The sequence below is a fragment of the Epinephelus fuscoguttatus genome, linkage group LG6 (genome assembly GCF_011397635.1).
Source record: "Epinephelus fuscoguttatus linkage group LG6, E.fuscoguttatus.final_Chr_v1".
Classification (NCBI taxonomy): Eukaryota; Metazoa; Chordata; class Actinopteri; order Perciformes; family Serranidae; genus Epinephelus; species Epinephelus fuscoguttatus.
Genome location: NC_064757.1, coordinates 35,956,986 through 35,978,474, shown reverse-complemented (window position 1 = coordinate 35,978,474; position 21,489 = coordinate 35,956,986). Strand labels below are relative to the sequence as shown.

The following is a 21,489-nucleotide window of genomic DNA, read 5'->3' as shown; positions in this document are numbered from 1 at the left end:
AAAAGAAATAAGAACCAGGCAGAAAGTGTGGATTTGTGGAGATAAGTTAATCTGCAGGGCTAAGAGCCTTCAAAACACTGAGCCAAAGCTTCTGTAAGTGATGGAAACAGGCCTGCTGTTATAGAGACACATTCAGGCTACAATAAAGCTGCCTCTCCAGGAAGGGAATGGTGTAAATCAAATTGTCTCAGACTCACTACCTCTCTGCTTGTGTCTGCGAGACTTGGGCAGAATGAGAGAAAGAGGATTAGGTTGTTCAGGGCTTTTTGACCAGGATATGGGTTTCTAGGAGGCACTGAATAAAAGGTGTCAGTGTAGAGAATTCAGAGTTTATATGCAAAGGGAGAGAAGAGGACTTAAGCTTGGGAATGGCCTCAGGTCATTATAGATAATGAGATACTATGGTGTCTGCCTATAGCCTCTTAAAAAGATTCAGCTAATTCCAGATTTTTACATAATTGAACCTGATTTGATTAAAAAAAACCACAGAGACAAAACATTATTATAAAAGAGGTCTTTCATAATGGGGTTCATTCCTAAATTAGGAACAAAAACAGCGTACTTCATATAGAAAAATAAACTCACTGGCTCTCCTTCAATTCCTTTGGCCCCTGGAGGTCCCGAGGGTCCTTGAACACCCTGAAAATAGTACAGTCGTTTATAACGCACACACACATACTGTTGGTATTCATACACATGCTGAAATGCTGAAGCACCCACAAGAGTAACACTGTGCCACACAAGCTCCACGTATCCACCACTGTTCCCCAAAATGAGTCCACCCCAAAAATCAAGACTGACCTAAAAGAGACCTCTGTTAGCCCCAATCACTTACTGGAAATCCCTTAGGCCCAGCTTCACCTGGCTCGCCAAGCTTTCCCTGCAGCAAAGTGACACAAATACAAAGGTAAGTTCTACTCTAAGAGGTTAACAGTGACTTACAACATGGCAAACTAGTGGAAGGATAAATAGGTAAGTAATGCAAGTGACGTCCTATTCTGTTTTGTGCAATTGCATAGCTTTACCACTACAACATTTCCATCTGAAATGGTTTTGTCTCTACCATCTTTTATATTGTATGCCCTGTTTTCTTTTTCTTTTTTGTGTCTTTATGTTTTGTGCTGTTTTTTGCTTTGCTTTTTTGTACTTTGTTTTTAGGTAGTCTCGTGTCATATCTTAGCCAAGGGACTACAGATGAAAAATAGCCTTTTGGCTAATTCTGGCATTTTCATTCCATGTGTATTTATTAAATTAAATAAACTACATTTGTCTGGCAGCTATACTAGGTACCAAACATATAATCTTGTATATTGCATTGCTGTAGATTAAACCACACAACATAAAAAAACTACATCCCACTGACTCCACTTAAAGGTCTAGTGTGTGGGATTTAGTGGCATCTAGTGGTGAGGTTGCAAATAGCAACCAACTGAGTGGATAAAATAATGATGTAGCAGCTATAACATCATCCTATTGGTTTGTGGACTCCTGCATTTCGGCTGTTGCCATCTTGTTGTTTTTTTTTTTTTTAATTTATGAGCCAGAAGTGACTATATTTGGGCGAGAGGCTGAAGCTATGGAGGAGCGACAGGTGGATCTGACTGGGAGCCCAAGGACATTATCAGCAGGCAGTCTGTCACTCAGAGCAGTCATTCCTTTAATTATGCGTAACTTTAAGCCTCAATAACATTTTAACGTGCGAGTTGCATAAAATTTCACCCCCCGTACAGTTGTCATGAACATGGAAGTTAGCTACAAAGACCAAAACCGTAATTTGTAATCTGCCTTGAAGCCTTGAGTTTGGCATTTCAGGCATCACCATCTTTTTTTGGAGCGAGAAGTGACCATATTTGGATGAGAGGCTGAGGCTGTGGAGGAGTGAGGCGTGGACCAGATTAAGAAGTCGAAGGCACTATTCGCAGACAGCTGTCATTCAAAGCAGCTCATCCTTGAATATGTGTAACTTTAAGCCTTAACAAAATGAATACGGCTGAGTTATATGAAAATTCACCCCCGTATAGTTGTCGTGAATGAGAAAATTAGCTATATGACCAAAACTCTCATTTGCACCAGGCTGTTAACGTGTTTATTTCTGCTGTAAAGTTGAGCATTTTTACTTTGAGGTTTATGGGAATTGACTCATTTCTGGAGTCAGCCTCAAGTGGCCATTCAATGTACTGCAGTTTTGGCACTTTCGTATTGGTTTCATTTTTCATCCCTGGACACTGCTGCAAGCATGTAGAGTAACTACTGTGGCCAACACAAAAAAAGCAAATATGTTATCCAGAGGCAGTGTTTGGTTTGTCCACTCTGGGCTACTGTAGAAACAACATGGCAGACCCTTTGGAAGAGGGCTCGCTCCCTTTGTCAGTATAAACAGCTCATTCTAAAGTAATGAAAACACCACTTTTTTTTTTCAGGTGATTATAAACTAATGACAACATAATTATGAATATTATATTTGATTACTGCCAATATATCTCCCTAAATCCTACACACTGGACATTTAAATCAGCAGCAACAGTAAAATGTTACTTACATATGCTTCCATCATGATTTATAGTAACACATGAATAGTTTCTCTGCATAACAAGTTCTTTTACTCTGAGTCGTTCGGTACATTTTGCTAATAACATTCGTGAACTTTTACTTCAGTAAGATTTTAAATGCAGGACTTTTACTTGCTATGAACTATTTTACATTGTGGTATGGCTATTTTACTTAAATAAATTATTTAAATACTTCTCACCACTGAAAATGACTGATTATCAAAGTACTTAATTAATTGACTTATCATTTTGCACTGATTAAATATCTCCAGAGCCCATTAGCAATCTGAGGATGCACCAAATTATAACCTTGCCAAGAAGAAAGGATTGTAAGATAGACAACAGCACAGTTATACCAGACAGAGGAATGAATAAAGATGTGCATCCTACATGATCATGCATGCAGCTTTTATCAAACTGTATGAATGCTTGTGTGTGAATGCTGTAATGAGACTGTTGTTGTACTCCTCACTAAGACATCACACTCTATTTATCTAACAAAGTAATTCCTCGAGGACTTCAAAAGGCCTAATCTAACCAGGATTGTGCTAATACTGTTAATAATGTCATTACTGTTACAAGGGGAAAGTAAAGAAGCCCAATTTTTCTTACCGTCTCCCCGGGGAGGCCTAATTTTCCTGGTGGACCATCAGGCCCCTGCAAAGAAAACATCCAACTCAGTTAACTGAGCTCTCTGAAATCCCCCAGAGTTAAAATGTTCCCGACTGCCAAGCACCACCAGCACCATCAATATTTTAGTACTCTTTGATTTAAGGTTCTGTTGTTAGATTTGCAGCTAACAAAGAGTGTCCTCTAAAGATTCTTCAGATGTTTAAAAATAGTTAATAATTACAGTCTGCTGAACAAAGCTCAGGATTTATTTATTTTTTTTAACTCTGTGAGAGAAACATTTTGTTTATCCTTGCTTTCCGTGGAACAGATTCTATGTGTGCATTTAGGAAGTTGAAGGTCAGACTTTTCTCTAAGGCAGTTTAAGTAACATTATTAATAAAGAGCCACAAACTGGAACTAAATCTGAGACTCTGAGTATGTTTTATTAATGTTGCCAACTTTGACTTTCTGACCATGCGCTCACCGTAACTCCAGTGGACCCTTTCTCCCCCACTGGGCCATCAGGACCCCTCAGACCCTGCAGAAAAAACAAAAGTTGTCACTGATGAATAGCTTGGGAAAGTTTGGCCTTTAACAGACCTGAGGCACACATTATTTAACATATTAAGTCAATGAATTAGGGCAATGCATCTCCATTTTTGTCATCCCTATTTAGTGGAGCCTGCGAGGCAGCTCTCTTGATTTTATTGTGTGCTGTGGTTCAGCCCACATCGGAGAGACATCATCAAAGATTGCGGCTATTTTGCAAATACTTGGCATCTGTGCATTAGCTCTGTAGCATGCCCAGTCCCCACTGTGTGGACTTTGTCCCCCATCTGTCCACGATCACACATAGTGGCACCACCCGCACACTGGGGTTATTGTAGAGGCGCCTCGGGAAAAGGTCACAAGTCCTGTAGCTGATTCATCCTTGCCTATAAAATTGAACCAAACTATTCGCTGTCAGAAAATGTTAAAGGACTTAGTGTGTCTTTCACTGGTTGTTCATATAAGCATCTTATATAATAGTGATTTAAACAGAGCCAGAGCAGAATACAGCTCTATACATGTATATAAGGCCTTAAAATTTCCATTTCTGGTTGATAATAAAAGACAGGTTTGTTAAAGACTGTTGTTTAGGGACTGAGACGTAGTGGTGTTTAGTTATGAGGGAAACTATTGTATTTCTAACTGTATCTCTGTATGACTGATGACAGTTATCAGACCTGTAAAATGACTGTTAAAGCATTAAGTAAAAATATTAATTTAATAAGCTTTCTGATCATCCAAAAAAGTAATTAGCAGCATCACATAGAGAAAGCTGCCCTTTCAACCCAATTGCCAGAATAAATGTTCGCATGTTACTACTCTGCAAACCACCACTGATGTATAAAGAGAACAGGATACAGCGTTGAAGGCGGGGCTCCATTCATTCCTGCTAAAGTTGCTTGACAAAGTAGTTAGATTTCAGCGATATCAAATTACCTGGATCTCCCGCATTATGAAGTCCATTGAGCAGGCGTCTTAGTGACTTTCACTGGTTAAGCAGGTAACTTCCAGTTTAGCCCTCGGCTAACTTCTGTGGTTAAAAATGTGCAGCTCATCTAGACTTAGGAAACATTACCTGACCAAATGGTTAAAATCCCGATGGTGAAATGAGTCATTTTGCAGTTTTGTGATGCGCAAAAATATTTATCCATTGATTTACAGACGTCTATTTTACAATGTAAGTCCACAGAAAAAGTCTTTTTTGACCACATGATGGACCCAGTCGCTGTTATTCCACATCTAGCCACTATGTACAATTGGCTTTTTTAGCCTGATGTTTCTTCTTGGGGTATGTGAAACATAGGCATGTGACATATACATTATTATATAGCTGATATGTTGAAACTTACATTTTAACAATGCTGTGGTTAACATGTAGTTATGTCCAGGCACAAAACTACTTACTTAGAGTTGGGAAAAGATCATGTTTTGGCTTAAAATACCCAGTTTTGGTGGCACAATCACCGCTGGAAACACACCTGGCCTTGAACATTGGTTTGCAGATTGGCAGCTGTCTCACTTCATGCCATCCCCTCTATCTCCAAATGAGGAACTCAGCTCATACATGTAATCAGAACTACATCATTTTAGAAATGATGATTTGACAGGTTGAAAATGTGCAATATAAGGTATCCGTGGATTGCAGTAATGTAAAATGCCAGCATTTTCTTCTAGCGACTGGCCTGGACCTCTTCATGCCTTCTCTGCCTGTTTAACTTTTGTTATTAAAGAGGAACTACAACCATTTCAAAATTCAGACATGTTATTCCTGTGGTGTTAGGGTGCTTTCACACCTGCCCCTGTTTTGTTCAGTTCAATCGAACTCAAGTTTGTTTGCCCACTAAGTGCAGTTCGTTTGGGCAGGTGTGAACACAGCAATCACACTCAGGTGCGCACCAAAACAGCTGGACCCAGACCTTCTTCTTTTTTTTTTTCTTTTTCTTTCCCAGACCTTCTTGAAGAGGTGGTCTCGGTCTGGTTACAAACGAACTCCGGTGCAGTTGGTTTGTGGTGAGAAGGTGTTCCGACCTGGATCTGAACCAACTGCAGTCACATGACACATTGTTTGGGTTAAACATGAGCATGGTACAGTCCTGGAGGATTATTAATGTGCACCTCCTCCTGTACTGCCTTAATATGCACATTCAGCACATCCAATGCATCAAAACATTGTTTTCTAGTTGGAGCTGTGCCTCGTTTTCAAACTGTATGCTTTGACTAAAATGAACAATGACAGCAATATAGTCCACGATGAGCAGCGCTAAAATCAACCTGCATAGTTGTCCCTCCATTGTGACATTAGAAAGTGTCACATTTATCTTGCAAGTGTACTCTTCTTCAACGTTTTGTTTAGCTTTCTCACGCAAGGCATTTGATCTGGTCCGCTTGTCAATGCTGACCACGAACCAACCTTTTTGGCAATTACGCAGCTTGGTAACAAAATTAGACCCTGATTCAGACCAAAGCAAGACAACTCCAGGTGTGAAAGCATCCTAAGACAGTCTGAAAATATTAGTAAATATGAACAACTCTCTCCCATATCCTAGATAAAACTAGAGTGCTAAAACTCAACTTTGTGATGTCACAGGGTATAAAGACTGGAGTCTGCAATAGAATAAAGCTCATTAAGGTATCAAAAAGAAAACAAACCTTTGGTGCATCCTTAAAATCACACTCATCATTTATTGTCTATGGAGTGGCTCCAGACTTTATACCCTATGATATCACAAGTTTGAAACCTTCTTCTCTGGTTTCTGGTTTTGAGAGAGAGGAGCTTTGATAACTTGACTGAAAAAGTCATTTCAGTTAATTTAATCTAATACTGAGAGGCATTTAAACATAAGAGCTGATAACTTCTGAGCTGATCTGTCTTACTGCCACTAGTTTTTTAAAAAAACATTTAAAAAGCACATGATTTTTAGGAGACAGAAATTATATTGACAACATGACTAATTAGGATCGACATGTTTTATAAGACAGACATTTACCATCCATCCGTCTATAATCCATTTTTTCAGATAAATTCAACCCCAACAGCAAACTTCCCTGATGCTTTTTAGAACAGTTCACCAATTTTAGGGCTTTTACTGAAAAGTGCAGTGAAAACCCCTGAGACCAAATCATCAATCAAGACTGGAAAGTTCAGTTTGGATGAGGACACGGAAGATTCAGCTCTTAAACAAAGCAGAATGACAGGGTGACAAGATGCTGAAGTATGACTGACATATGACTAAACCCTCTTGAGGAAAAATTTATCAACTTAACAAGATGCGAGAGCAAACAGAAAGTAAAATAACAGGATTGGATACATCCTCCAAATAGCTGTCACTACTTGTTGGAGTCCTGTGATTTATTTATTGTGCCGCACATATTGTTTTTACTCCTTTTAGGGAACACACACAGAAACCACATTTTTTAAAAAGTGTCCTGAACAGTAGAGGCATTGTCTCTTTTTTTGGAGGCAACATGACAATTCTAATTGCAAAATTTGGGGCACACAAAAGGTTGTTAGTGATTTTTCCCCATGTTTGTTGACTGGGCATTACTTCAGATAGTCTAATAAGTCGACTGGATTTTAATTGTGCTGGTCTTTATTCTATTTTCCAAAGCCTTGATGTAATTTTCAGCTATTATAGTTATTAAATATTACATTTGTGACCGCTTGTGATGTCAGGGGAGCCATATAAAACCAATCAGAATGAAATGCCTTAATTATACCATTTATTCATGTAAGATCAATTATTCATTCAGTCCAATGATCCTGCTGTGCAACCATGGGCTATTTTCCCAAAGTAGAAAACTCAATTATAGAAAAGCCAGCGAACACTGGAATCATTCTGAGCTCATCAGAGACCCAGCAACACACACACGGACAGAAACTCCAGAGTGTTTCACTGGGACGAGCTTCTTAGCGTATTAGAATCTGATCTAACACATGTTTAGATTCATCTTGTCGTTACTATGTACAGATATATATAGTGCTTTATCTCTCTCTCTGAAAAGTTATTTCGTCTTTGGAGAGGGCTCCTTAGCAATCCTGGCTCTGCTGTTTTTGCTCTGCACTTCTGAGAGATTTAATTCTCTCTGGATGTTTGGATTTTATCAGTGAAGTTGAGCGCTTCTCTGCTTTGTGCTCTTTCATGGTCCGTTAATTGAATGTGACCATCGCTGCTCATGTTAACTACTGTAACGTTCCACAGCTTCTCTTCCAGTTATTCCAAATAAACTTTAGTCGCTGCTGCAGGGGACGTAAAATACACGACTTCCTGTTCAGCAGAATTAGGCTTTCTGGGGGGGGAATTCCAAGCTAATATAAATCAGGACTTAGCCCTGTGAGGCTGTAGCTCAGTGCTAAAGCTAGCATGCTAGCACGCACTCACAATGACGATGTTTATATGCTAATATTTAGCAGGTATGATGTTTAACATGTTCACCATCTTAGTTTAGAGGGTTTAACATTGGCATATAATGACTAAACACAAAGTCCAGCCGCAAGTAGAGCCACTACTTCTTTGCGTCTAAAGGGGTCAGTTGAGGTGGTTCAGGCATCTGATCAGGATGCCTCCTGGGCGACTCTCATTAGAGGTGTTACAGGCAAGTCCCACTGGTAGGAGGCTCCAGGGCAGACCCAGAACACACTGGAGAGATTACATATCTCATCTGGTCTGGGAATGCCTTGGGGTCCTCCAGGAGGAGCTGGAAAGCGTTGCTAGGGAGAGGGACATCTGGGGTGCTTTGCTTGGCCTGCTGCCCAATGGATGGTTGGATAGATGGATGGATGGACAAAGTACAGCTGAGGCTGATGGAAATGTCTTAACTTTTGCAGGTATTTAGCAAAGGGTTAGGGCAAATTACATTTTCATAAGGGACCGGGTTGTTGAGATATTTCAGTTTGGACCAGAGGATACATTGGCACTGCCATCCTTAGAGCCACAATGCTACTTCGAGATTGACGTGTCACATTATTTGGTAACTGGCAGTAGTTACGTTACGCTAACTGTTATACAACCTTTAAAAACAGATGTCAGTCACTTACCCTTCTGCCTTTCGGTCCTCTGATGCCAATGGATCCCCGAGAACCAGGAGGCCCCTGGATGTGCGTGAAAAATATTATCTGAGTTTGACTGTAGCAAATTATGGAAACTAAGATATGAAGGACAGTTGTTTAAGTTTCAGCTTTATCTTTATCAATGGTGTCAACCTGAGTGCAGGTACATAGAAAGCACAGTTAGAAGTTCCATAGTCTATAATATCCATTTTCTATACCAAATGTGACAGTACTCATCATCTTTTTTTATATAGTGTCAGCTACTGACGGCTGCTTTTGTAGTGCCTTTATTGCCTTTAGTGCCTTTATCTGGCTGGAAATCTTACTTTGCTGAACTCCAGTGGTTTAAACGTTTACTATGCAGGTATTGTCAGCTACAGTTTGTAAACTGTATCGCCAGGAAAGTGAATGTCAACCTCAGCTTTGTCCACTTGGCGTTTCGAGGTTCTATATTTGCATTTTTTGGTGCTGTGTCCACAGTTTTTGTAGATTCTTGGATGCGTGCACCTAAGGGTCTGGCACCTGGGGTCTCATTTATAAAACAATGGGTAATATCCACACTAAAAATGACAGTTTGGACAAAAGCCCAAAGAGGCTTGCGCCAAAAAATATTCAACAGTTTCTATAATTAGGCTTCCATCTAACCATCTGCATCACCACTTTCCCTCTAGTGGGTCTTAAGTGATGACTGAGAGGGATTACTTTTGTATGAGACTATACTTTTTGGTAAAAGCCTGCATAGTATATCTTTAACTTGTTGTAGTTAAGTAAATGTGTACTTCAGGGTGTGTCAGTACACCATGGCATCACTGTTGGGTGTGCTGACAAGTGCAACACAGTGCACATCTCCTCCGAACGCACAATACCTATCACTGATGCTGGTTGCAGTCAGAAGTGAAACAAACTGTCCCCTCAACCTGAGAGGGCAGTGAAACACTGCTTTTCAGCCTGGTACTAATTATCAGACAAGGTCCAGTTATGTGGTCCAGACAACAGGTCAGTGTAGTTTATATGCAGTGCACACAGGGCTATGACAATGACAGTAAACTTACTGGGATCCCTTGCGGTCCAGGTGGCCCCGTAACTCCAGGTATTCCAGTGTGACCCTGATGGATACAACATTATTCAAACAATATCTGTATAAAGAAATCATAAAACTGGATGGTCTGATATAACCTGCCTATTAGGTGATTATTGTTTAATAACTTTAAATCAGCCTCTCCAACATATCACATCCCCATCCCTTACATAGGTAGAATTGAATGCCCCTTGGTACGAGAGACGGGGTCCAGACTTACTCCTTACCATCGGCCCCGTTTCACCCGGCGGCCCGGGGGCGCCCATTTTGCCTCGATCCCCCTAAGGAGCCAAAAGCCATGATTAGGGAAACGTTGCTAAATTATTGACAGGAAAAAATTATGACAGGAATACTTTACCTCCCAAAATGAACACTTGTATATCAACAACTCACACAGTGTGAGTAAATAGGAGTTTGTAAATGCATCTTGCATGCTTCCATGACAGATCTGTTTACAAACTCTCACACAACTCGTGCAGCATAATCCAAGTGTCATTTATCTCATCCGATGCTCAGGCTTCCAAAACAGACAGCCCTTTTCGAGGGGAGCTTAACAGAAAGTGAAACATATCTATGCCCTCTTTAAAGCCAGACTCCGTTGACAAAAACGCTAGTTTTACCTCGCTGAACGCAGGAGCTGCTGGTCTACCGCTGCCTCGATTTGTAGCTTGTTTGTGTTACCGTGTGACTTTGGTGAATTCAAATTAACTCCTTAAAACTGATCGAGGCATCGGTGGACCACCAGCAGGCAGTATTATTTTTGTCAATGGAGTCTGGCTTTGAATACTGGAAAGGGTTGTCTGTTTGTGAAATACTGAGCACACAACTGGATAAATGAGACTTCAATTAAACTGCACAAGAAAGTTTGTGAATGAATGTTTTGATATTGTTTTGCTGTCGGCAAACGCTGGGTTGCCTATGACTTTGACTCATCCAGAATTGTGTCTGTTCTCTTCACAAATTGAGCATAACATGAGATGAGGAATTAATATGAAAATGATCTTTGGGGGGCAAAGTATTCTTCAAATCAGTGGTTCCCAATTGGTCCAGCCACGGGGTCCAGATTTGTCTTTAGTCATTGTTTCAAGGTCCACACACTTTAAAATATTCTGCGTCATTCATGGGTTTGGCCATGTCGTCAAGCTAGTTTGCTGTCTCTGTTAAGTAGCTGTATTCGTTCACTCTACAGCGGGAAATGGCACTTCAAAATAAAAGCTGTGTGCCACATATTCCCTGTACTTCAAAATCAAGTGTGTGTTTTACAAACTTGACACATTCCCGAGTCACTTGCGATCCATTCAGAATGGACCCGGTACCCACTTTTGGACCGTGTCCCACCAGTTGGGAACCACTGCCTTAAATTGTTCCTTCTACAAAATAGTCAAAAGTACCAGTCACAGTTTGACAGAGCCTAAAGTGATGCCTTCAAATTGGTGTTCCCAATTCTGAAAATAAAAATACTATAAGATATTTAATTTACAATATTATACTGAGGAAAGCAGCAAATCTGCACATCTGAGAGGCTGCTGTCAGCAAATGTTTGTCATTTTTATTTGATAAATGTCAAACAATTCATTGATTATAGCTGTAACTGACTTTTTGTGTCAGCACTAATCACTTGCTACATCGACAGAGAGCAATTTAACAGATTAAAACGAACAACAGCAAATTGTGATCCTAGCTAAGTGGGACAAATTGAGACCACGCTCACCTTTTCTCCTGCAATGCCAGTCTCGCCGACAGGACCGGCGAAGCCAGGCAGTCCCTGAAGGAGAGAGAATACGCTGTCTTAACTGTCTCTTATTTCTCTCAGCTCGACTGAAGTTATATATCTCATAACAGGCTGCACAGCTTTGGGACTCCAACAAAACAGACACACAGTGAGCATCAAACAGAAATCAGCAGAAAGAGAAGAGAAAAAGCCTTTACCCTCTCGCCAAGCTTTCCGACCTCGCCAGTTATCCCGGTCTCGCCCTACAGCAAAGCAGCCAATTAGCATATCACAAACTTATTCATGCCTTTCGTTTTTAGTTCAAATCAGTTGAAATGTGCCAGGAGGCCCGTTCCCCTGTGGTAACAGAGAATTAACATCTAATTTACACATATTCAGATGATACATTATCATAAAAGAAAGCCAGGGAGAGGATGTTCAGTTAAGGATAACAGTGGTTCGGCGGTGGATGTGTGACTATTAGGTCTGACCTTGAGTCCATCTGGGCCTGTCAGTCCAGGGAATCCCTGCCTCCCAGGCCTGCCCTGAACAGAAAGCGAAAATGACACAGAGAAGTGCACTGCAGCTCCACACAACAAACAATAAACTCTCTGTATCTCCTGTAAAAGGTGCAGTCTGCGAGACTGCCGTCCCTCGAGAGGCCGTGGCACAAAACAAACCAACAATTGATGCCAAAACAAAAACATCCCTTTAAGAAACTTAATGATCCATAAAACAGAGAGCTGTTTGCAGCATCAAAGGCTTCTTATTGCTCACAGAAGTCATTGGGTCATTTGTGTTTGTTTTCAGTAATCACTTGTGGGTTCAACCTTTGGGAGATGGCAGACTGGAATCAACCATTGCAAAAATAGAGAGTCTTCTCTATTGTTTAGCCTGGGATGACTCCAAACAAACACTGTTGTTGGACTGAGATAGTCACTGCGAACTTTTACTCACACTGCAGAACAGTTCAAAGCTTTCCTATTTGTCTCTTATAAAGTCCTGAGTGTGTCTCGCACAGCCTCACTATGCTAACAACTGAGAATATATAGACATATATAAGTACTGTGTATATACAGTACATGGCAGAGAAATTATAAAAACAAACAGAAGTGGACTATTTAAGTTACTTCATAGTATCCTTTGATTAATTAACTTTAACTGCACATTTGACCTCCTACATAAATACCAGTATAATGAATTATTGTCAAGATTTGAGTTAAACTGTCCCTTTTTCTTTGCCTTCATCTTAAAGGTCCAGTGTGTTGGATTTAGGGGGATATATTGGCAAAAATGGAATATAATAAGTATGTTTTCTTTGGTGTATAATCACCTGAAAATAAGAATTGCTGTGTTTTCGTCACCTTAGAATGAGCCGTTAATATCTACATAGGGAGCAGGGGTTGGTTGCATAAAGCACCTTAAGTTAAGATTTTCCTTTAAATTCAAATTAAGGTTTCCTTTAGTTTATTTCCTTATCTTGGTCTTATACTTAAGGAAATGCTTAAAGTTTGTGTAAGGAAAAAAAACATAAGGTACCTTTGACTGCATCTTAACCGCAACATGGCTGAGTTTATGGTGATAATGAGCAATTAATTTTGCACTATAAATTTAACCGGAGGTCAATTTATGATTGCTGTCAATGTCTGAAGTTGGATCACTCAACTTTCCAAAGCTGCGCTCTTCCAGCCCCGTTACAATTAATAATTGCTCGAGGGTTTTATGCAATGGGATCCTTCCAATCAGTTATTGGCAAGGCATTTCATGTACATGAGTCAACAGTGTGCCGCATCATTCACAGGGTTTCAAACGCCCGCACCTGTCTGCAAACACTGCTGTGAAGTTCCTGTGCCAACAAGAGAAGGATGAGATAGCGGCACACTTTCTGATGTTGTAAAATCTCTTTCAGCATAGTAAATGCCTTAATGTCTTTTCTTGATATAGGAAACCTTTTTCGGATATTCTGTGCAAAACCCTTAAGTAATTTCCTCAGCTAAGGAAAAACTAAACCTTAAGGGTCAAACTTAAGGTGCTTTGTGCAACCAGCCCCAAGTCCTTGTCCACAGTCTGCCATGTTGCACCGCCATGTTTCTACAGCAGCCTAGATCAGACAGACCAAACACTGGCTCTGAATAGAGTCATTTTCATTTGCATTGCATTTTCATGTCAGCCAGTGTAGACAGAACCCCCCCCATGGACATGCAGCAAAGGGCCACAGGCTGGAGTCGAACCCGGGCTGCTGCGGCGACAGCCTTGTACATGGGACGCCTGCTGTACCCACTAAGCCACCAACGCCCCTTTATCAGTGTTTTTAACAGTTTAAATTTCCTGGTGTGTTTATTTGGAGAGGAAGAGCCCTCTGCAGATAATTTGGCTTACTGTAAAAACCTCCAGAGTGTCTGAAGTTACCAGAGAGAAAAGTTGAGCACATACTAGTAGGTGCTGGGCACGCAGCCTGTCTCCAACATGCCAAAGAGTATCGGAGAAACATGTTTCAGCTGGCTGTAGTCTGGAATTCTCACCACTAGATGCCACTAAATCCCCCTAAATCTTCCACACTGTTCCTTTAAATGAATCCCTCACCTGACATACTTATATGTGACAAACAAACATTTTAGCTTGACATTTAAAGGCAGTTGCTTTTGTTTGTGATTGTGCATGATTTTTTTTTTGACAGAAAGGAGCATAGCAATTTGCTGACCAATCTGGTAATATAAGTGCACAGAGTCCAATAGGAAGTCTTTCAAAACAGCTGCAGAACAATAGAGGCGCCACTCCGCCAAAGGACTCACTGTCCATTACAGGTCACAATTATTCCTCCAATGTTAAATTTAGGCAGAGACACACATGGCGTATTTGTTGCGGTATTGTGTGTGTATCCGAAAAGATAACTGTTATTGTATTTTCTAACTGGTTTTGAGCTGCAGGGCTTATCCAATCAGCACTCACCTCGAGTCCAGCGGGTCCCACAGGCCCAATGGGTCCCTCATCACCCTGACAAAAGAATAGTCACTAAAGGTCAGGGACAGAAAAGAATATCTTGAATTCATTTTGAAAATGAATGAAGTCAACCCCACCTGGAGTCCAAGTGTTCCTCTCGGACCTGGCAAACCTCTAATCCCTTGCTTTCCCTGTGGATGAAACACCGAGAGTGAACTTTTACTTCATTTCCACTCACTGACAATTCATATCTAAAGAGTTAATGTCTCTCTGCTGACCTTGGGTCCTTCGGGGCCGTTCTGTCCTGGTGGGCCAATGTCACCTGGAAAACCCTGAGAAAATGACACACACACAATTGTACATAGCATTGTATAAACAATGACAGAATAACATAACAATAATGCATCTGGTCAAAATATAATAGTAAAAAGAAACTGTCCTACCTCTGGGCCAGAAGGTCCAGGTAAACCATCAGGGCCCTTTTCACCAGGTTTGCCCTAAACAATGACACAAATCATCTTACTGTTATCATACAGATCAGAAACAAGAAAACAAAATACCTTAACCTAAACTCATTAAATGTTTTTTTGCAGGGAACATTATGTATGTTACCTAAACAATCTAACATAACTCTGAAAATGACAAGAAATCAGCCTCAGTCATGGCACCTCTAAAAAACGCCAACTTCTTTGCGCATTTCTACATCATGTACCATATGTAAGTTACATAAAAGTCTCATTTTCTTTAAGGAGCATTTAAACCACAAAATGATCGTTTGTGTATCAGTTACTAACCCCGTGTTACATTGGATTTATAAAGAAAACTCTGTTTGTCTAGCATGCCTCCATGGTGAACGAAGAATCCAAAAATTCCTGATGAATTGGAGTAAAATGGGGCTGCATTTAATAACAGCAAAACTACATCAATTTTTATTTAACCTTAACAGTGGTACAGTGGTTAGCATTGTTGCCTCAGAGCAAGAGGGTTCCTGGTTAGAAAGAGTGAGAGAGAGAGTTTGCCTGTGGGTTTTCTCCAGGTACTCCGGCTTCCTCCCACAGTCCAATGACATGCAGGTTAACTGGTGACTGTAAATTGTCCATAGGTGTGAATGTGAGAGTGAATGGTTGTCTGTCTCTATGTGTCAGCCCTGTGATAGTCTGGTGACCTGTTCAGGGTGTACCCCGCCTCTCGCCCAATGTCAGCTGGGATAGGCTCCAGCTCCCCCGCGACCCCTAACAGGATAAGCGGTTACAGAAAAAGAATGAATGAAAAGTAATGAATTAATCAGGAAGTCCCACTGAGAGACCTGGCCAGGGTAGCAGCCAATAAAAACAAATCAAAATACAACAAATACAACATGTAATACAATATCCACAGTAAAACAACAACTATTCAAACAAAGTGGCCTCTCAAGAAAAACAAGCACGTCTCTGTCGCCCCATTCTTCATGTTGCCCTTAAATTCATCAATGGATACAATCCAAACCTGTTAACAAACTCTCATACAACTCTTACAGTATAATCCAAGTCTCTTTTATCTAGTCGTATGCTCAGTACTTCCCAAACACAGGCATTTTGGCTAAAACCATACCACATAAAACACTTCTGCATAAACAGACTAGCGCACGATAAAGCAACACGCCTGCGCTGTTAATGACAAAGTATTCTAAATATTGAGGTTTTAGCAAAAACTTGGGACTGTGCTGCATGAGTTGTGTGAGAGTTTGTAAATGGATGTTTTGATATAGTTTTGCTGTTGTTGAACGTCCCCCTTTTGCTTCAGTTTGTTAGGAATATTTGCCGTTTTTTGGATTCTTCGTTTTCCGTTGCACAAATGATCATTTTGTGGTTGAAGTGTTCCTTTTATAGCAACAGTAATCACAACAGCAAATGAACCATTGTGCCTGAGGTAAGATTCTGATAGGCGGAGAGAGTATGGTGCCTTTTCCATGCTAAAATCTCAAATCAGATCAGAGAGCACTCAAAATATTAAGGGCACTTCAGACTACATGAGTGCCAACTCTGGTGGATTAGTTTTAACGCTAAGGCAGCATATGCACAGGGAATTTGCCAGCTCCGTGCTCTTTGCTGGGCTGTTAATGCCACAGCGTGATTAGCATTCATTTCTCAGACCAAAGATCTTCCACATGCACAAGTGCCTGAAATTTGCTTTTGTATACATTTTGAGACTTCCATCCATTTTCCCTTTTAGAACACCAGCATTTTTTATTTGTTTTTAACTTGAGTGCATCCTAAGATTTATTTATGTCCTGTGAGCACACCACTATGTTTTCAGAACAAAACTCTTATCTGAAGCAGCTCTGGGAAAAAAAAGAAGTAATAGCCTTCGGAGTAACATTTTAGAGAGGCTGTGTCTGCTCACAGCCTCCTGTGTGCTCCATTAGACAGACAGAGCTTCATTTCATTTATCAATCACTCACTGAGAACACACACCAAAGCTGTTAAGCATGAAAAGAATCACTCAGTAAATGAAAGAAGTACTCTCTCTATACAGAGTAATACTGTACAGTGTAGAAATGAACTGTGCTATCACCAATGCCAGATTAAGTGTGTAATCTAATAATAAATATCCCAACGCTGCACTGCTGCTGGGAACTACATCACTGAGCTCCTGTTAGGTGTTACATAGTTGTACATGTTGAGTCATATGTGCTTTATGAACCCTCTCAGATCCATCACAGACCCATTTTTGTCTTTTTAGGGGGTGACAGGGGATCTTTAGAAGGAGAGAGCAGGTAAACTGCACAGCCACACAGAGGTGATACATTACCTGAAAGCAGGGAACCTGAAGATTAATTTCAGATGCAGCTTGGCAAGTTTTGTGTCAAGTTTTCTGATGATAAATCTGCTATAAACACCGTGACTTGGTTAGGCCCCTATCCAAACTTTGAAAGTTTAGAGTGTATAAGGACTTAGAACATTACAATGGAAGTATATGATGGCCATTCCCATGCTCAATTTAAGTTTTTTTACAGAATTTTTTGGGTCGATACCAATTGTTAAACAGATTTGGTGTGAAATTTAAGCATTTTTACCACTCAAGAGTTGATATGGTCAAAAGTCCCTCAAAATTACCACATTAAAGGCCTTTGCACACTGAGTCCATCCTTTTCAGATGCATTTTTTTAATCCATCATCCGAAAAAAAAAAAAAACATTGCGCACAGAAACCTTGCACCTCCGTGGTTATTTGGCACTGCAGCTGCATGACGGGGCAGAGCTGTACTCCCTAGTCCACATCCTCCTCCTCTTCTTCACCATCCACCTGAATATTACTGTCTGACCTATTGAGAGTGAGCTGACATGAAATGATTCTGTCCGCCCCATTCCTCTGTCTTCTCACAGCTGTGTCCAGCAACATTTTTTCACCGATTCTTGGTCAAACGTCTATAAAGGTTTCTGACGGATGGGAAAAAACACCGAAAATCGAACTTGTTGTGAAAATTTTTACGACGGACGAAAAGTTTTAGACTCAGTGTGCAAACGTGATTGACACAACGTGAAGTCTATTTATTTTCACACGTGCAACAATTTCGGTTGAAAAAATGGACTAGTGTGCAAAGGCCTTAAGACACCAACACCTTGAGGAACACCACAGGAAAATCCATGCTGTGAAAAAGTATCAAAACTTTTCACATTTGAAGATTTCTGTAAGAACTGCATTTATCTCCGATTAGATGGTGAGCACTTCTGTAGTGGAAAACTGCTCAGAAAACCATACATCCTTTTGAATGCCTGAGGTCTCTAGTTTGTGGTTGTAATGTTTCCAAATGCTGTGATTAGAGGTCACAATAGGTAATTGTATACAGTGAGGTCAAGTTTCAAACAATGGTCTCACTATGATGAAATGGCTACTGTCGGGGCAAACATCATCACACATAAAAAAAATTGAATCCACTCAATCCACAAGACTCTCAGCTTTCCATTTATAACCAATTCATGCAATTCAAAGACTGTTTAGGGACCCCAGTATGCAGAAATATTCAAATGCACCATTTTTAGAATAGGTGAAAATAACATAGGTACTGCATGCCCAAAACTGCATGGGACTAGCGTAAAGTGGGCGTGTCTTCAAAGGGGAGACTCGCAGATATCCACTGAACCCATTTTCATTCAGATATCTTGAGGTGAGAGGTCAATGGACCCCTTTGAAAGCGAACATGCCAGTTTTTCCCTCAACAAAGCCTAACTTTTAAGCAGCTAACTTTTTAGCCCCCTTCCCGACAAGCCATCATGACATGGTTGGTACCAATGGATGCCTTTGGTTGTCTAGTTATGCATGATCCTAAGACAGTAATGTCGGGCAGGATCGCTGGTACTCCGATAGGTCTCAGAGGGGTAACTGGTGGGATATAACTGCATGCTTGTATGGGATTTCCATGCTAGAAACTAGTTTTCAACTTTTTTTGGTAGTGTTTAAATGTAGGATAGAAATACCTGTGGTCCATGTTTTCCACAAGGACCCGGCAACCCAGGTGAGCCACGCATACCCTGTGGAATAAAGGCCAGCTCAGTGTAAACATGTCAACAAGACATAAAATGCAAAAAAAACCCAAAACGATACGCACATAAATGTGACACTTTGATACAGAAAAACACCACCTACACTTCTCAACAAGGCAGTTTCCATTCATTAACCCATGCACACACAGTCACTAGTCTAATCATCTGAAGCAATCTGACGTTCAGTGTCTCCTAAAGGACACCCTGACATGCAGATAGGAGAAGCCAGGCATCGAACCACTAATCTTATTATTTATGGATGACCCGCTGTACCACCTGAGCACACACAGACATACACCTACCTTGTCCCCTTGGAATCCACTCTCCCCTGACTCTCCTGGTAAGCCAACATCCCCCTGAGAAAAACACAAAGGCGCATGAATAAATAATCCAAAGGTTAACAAAAAATGATTCAACATGTACCACAGGAGTGCCGAGTCACACAAATCATGCATTATAGCTGTGTGTTATCTTTTAGCTTTCTCAGGAGCCACAGATACGACTTTGTGATTTGTCACCTCCAGCATTGTTGTATACAGAAGGTTGAGTGAGAAAGACGTATGCAGATCACCTTATCACCTTTCAGTCCTGGTTCCCCCGGGTTTCCAGGTACACCCTTGGAATAAAAAACATGATTAATGATTCATCGTGATTAATGAGCAGTCCTGGCATTCCCCTGTTCACTGAGGTTTACATGCTCCGACTGTGGAATAATTGAATCACCAAGCACTCATCACTTCGTCTCGTCAAAGTGAGCTCAACCGCTACTTGGAGACACTCTGGTTAACCGATCACTAAACTGCCAAAATGCAGCCTATTTATACTGGAGTCATACCAAAACCAGAGAGACATCACTACAAAACCACATCATTTACCTTGAGCCCTGGAGGTCCTGGTAAGCCCATAACGCCAACAGGGCCCATGTCTCCCTGCACATGTCAACACACACAAAACACGTACTTATCACACTGAATGTCCAAATGGATTAAATCTAGAGGTAACACTTCACCCTCCAAATAACCATCTGTGTATTAATTACTCACCCTTTGTTACCTTGAATTTGTGAAGAATGTTTTCTCACATACCTCAGGTGAATGAAGAATCCAAAAACAGAGAAAATTCTTGATAAACTGAAGTCATAGGGGGTTTTTAGCAACAGCAAAACTATATCAAAACATCTGCTTTACAAACTCTTACGCAACAAGTACAGCATGATCCAAGTCTGATTTATCCAATCGTATGTTTACTGCTTCCCAAGCAAACGGCAAAGGGGAAATTCCCACTGACAAAAACAGTAATTTTACCTCACTGAACACAGGAGCTGCTGGACTACTGCTGCCTCGATCAGTTAGTATGTTTTGTTCCAGTGTGGATTTAGTGGCATCTAGCGATAAAGTTGGAGATTGCATGCAACTGGAACTTCTCCTGCGTGCCAAGTGTGTAGGAGAACTATGGTGCTTGATGCAAAAACACAAATGGACCTATATAGAGCCAGTGTTTGCTTATTCTAAGGTAAAAAACAAACAAACAAACAAACAAAAAAAAAGATTTATACTACCAGATTGTGATACACTTAGAATATTATACTCCATTTCTGCAAATATATCCCCTATATCCTACACACTTAGGGTGACTAGTGCGGTAGAGTGTGCGCCCCACATAGGTTGAGTCTATAGCAGCGGCCTGGGTCTGATTACACCCCATGGCCCTTTGCTGCGTATCATCCCCGCTCTCTTCCACCTTTCCTGCCATATTACAACTGTCCTTTCAATAGAGGCATAAAGCACCTTTAAAAATAATCTTTAAATCCTTCACACTGGACCTTTAGAAGGTTAATCCACTTTCACCAAAATCACACAGCAACAAGAATACGACAAAAATACCAACATAATACCCATCAGGGTAGGGTTAGACTAGTATTTCCCATGTTCAACTTGGTGAAATGACTGGAGTCTGGCATTGAAGAGAGCATAGATAAGTTTCACGTTGTTGTTTAGTTGCTCGTCAGAAGGGGCTGTCTGTTTGGGAAGCACTGAGCATACGATTAGATAAATGAGACTAGATTACACAGAAACAGTTGTGTGTTTGTAAACAGATGTTTTGATATAAATGTTAAAACGGACTGCACTTGCTACTCTTCCGACCACTCAAAGAGCTCACTCACATTCACACACACACACACACACACACACACACACACACACACACACACACACACACACTGGTGGCCAAAGCTATCATTCAAGGTGCCACCTGCTATTTAACACACTCACTCAATTTGGGGTTCAGTATCTTGCCCAAGGATACTTCGACATGTGGACTAGAGGAGCTGGGGATTGAACTGCTGATCTTCCAGTTAATGGACAACCAGCTCTACCTTCTGAGCCATAGTTCTGCTGTTGGCAAACACAGACCCCTATGACTGCAATTCATCAAGAATTTTCTGTTTTTGTATTCTTCGTTCACCGTGGAGACGTGTGA

At 40.8% G+C, this 21,489-nt stretch overlaps 1 protein-coding gene across 1 annotated transcript in view; it reads right to left on the bottom strand.

The window, feature by feature from the left end:
- col27a1b (collagen, type XXVII, alpha 1b) overlaps nt 1–21,489 on the bottom strand; it is a 112,020-nt gene that overhangs the window by 31,560 nt on the left and 58,971 nt on the right. Inside the window, exons 15-32 of the mRNA XM_049578153.1 lie at nt 19,884–19,937; nt 19,580–19,624; nt 19,311–19,364; nt 18,943–18,996; nt 14,930–14,983; nt 14,765–14,818; nt 14,624–14,677; nt 14,496–14,540; nt 12,038–12,091; nt 11,765–11,809; nt 11,547–11,600; nt 10,063–10,116; nt 9,810–9,863; nt 8,746–8,799; nt 3,646–3,699; nt 3,162–3,206; nt 836–880; nt 586–639 (exon numbers count right to left, since the gene is read on the bottom strand). Of these exons, the coding sequence (XP_049434110.1) occupies nt 586–639; nt 836–880; nt 3,162–3,206; nt 3,646–3,699; nt 8,746–8,799; nt 9,810–9,863; nt 10,063–10,116; nt 11,547–11,600; nt 11,765–11,809; nt 12,038–12,091; nt 14,496–14,540; nt 14,624–14,677; nt 14,765–14,818; nt 14,930–14,983; nt 18,943–18,996; nt 19,311–19,364; nt 19,580–19,624; nt 19,884–19,937 (927 nt within the window). The remainder of the gene's footprint in view (nt 1–585; nt 640–835; nt 881–3,161; nt 3,207–3,645; nt 3,700–8,745; nt 8,800–9,809; nt 9,864–10,062; nt 10,117–11,546; nt 11,601–11,764; nt 11,810–12,037; nt 12,092–14,495; nt 14,541–14,623; nt 14,678–14,764; nt 14,819–14,929; nt 14,984–18,942; nt 18,997–19,310; nt 19,365–19,579; nt 19,625–19,883; nt 19,938–21,489) is intronic.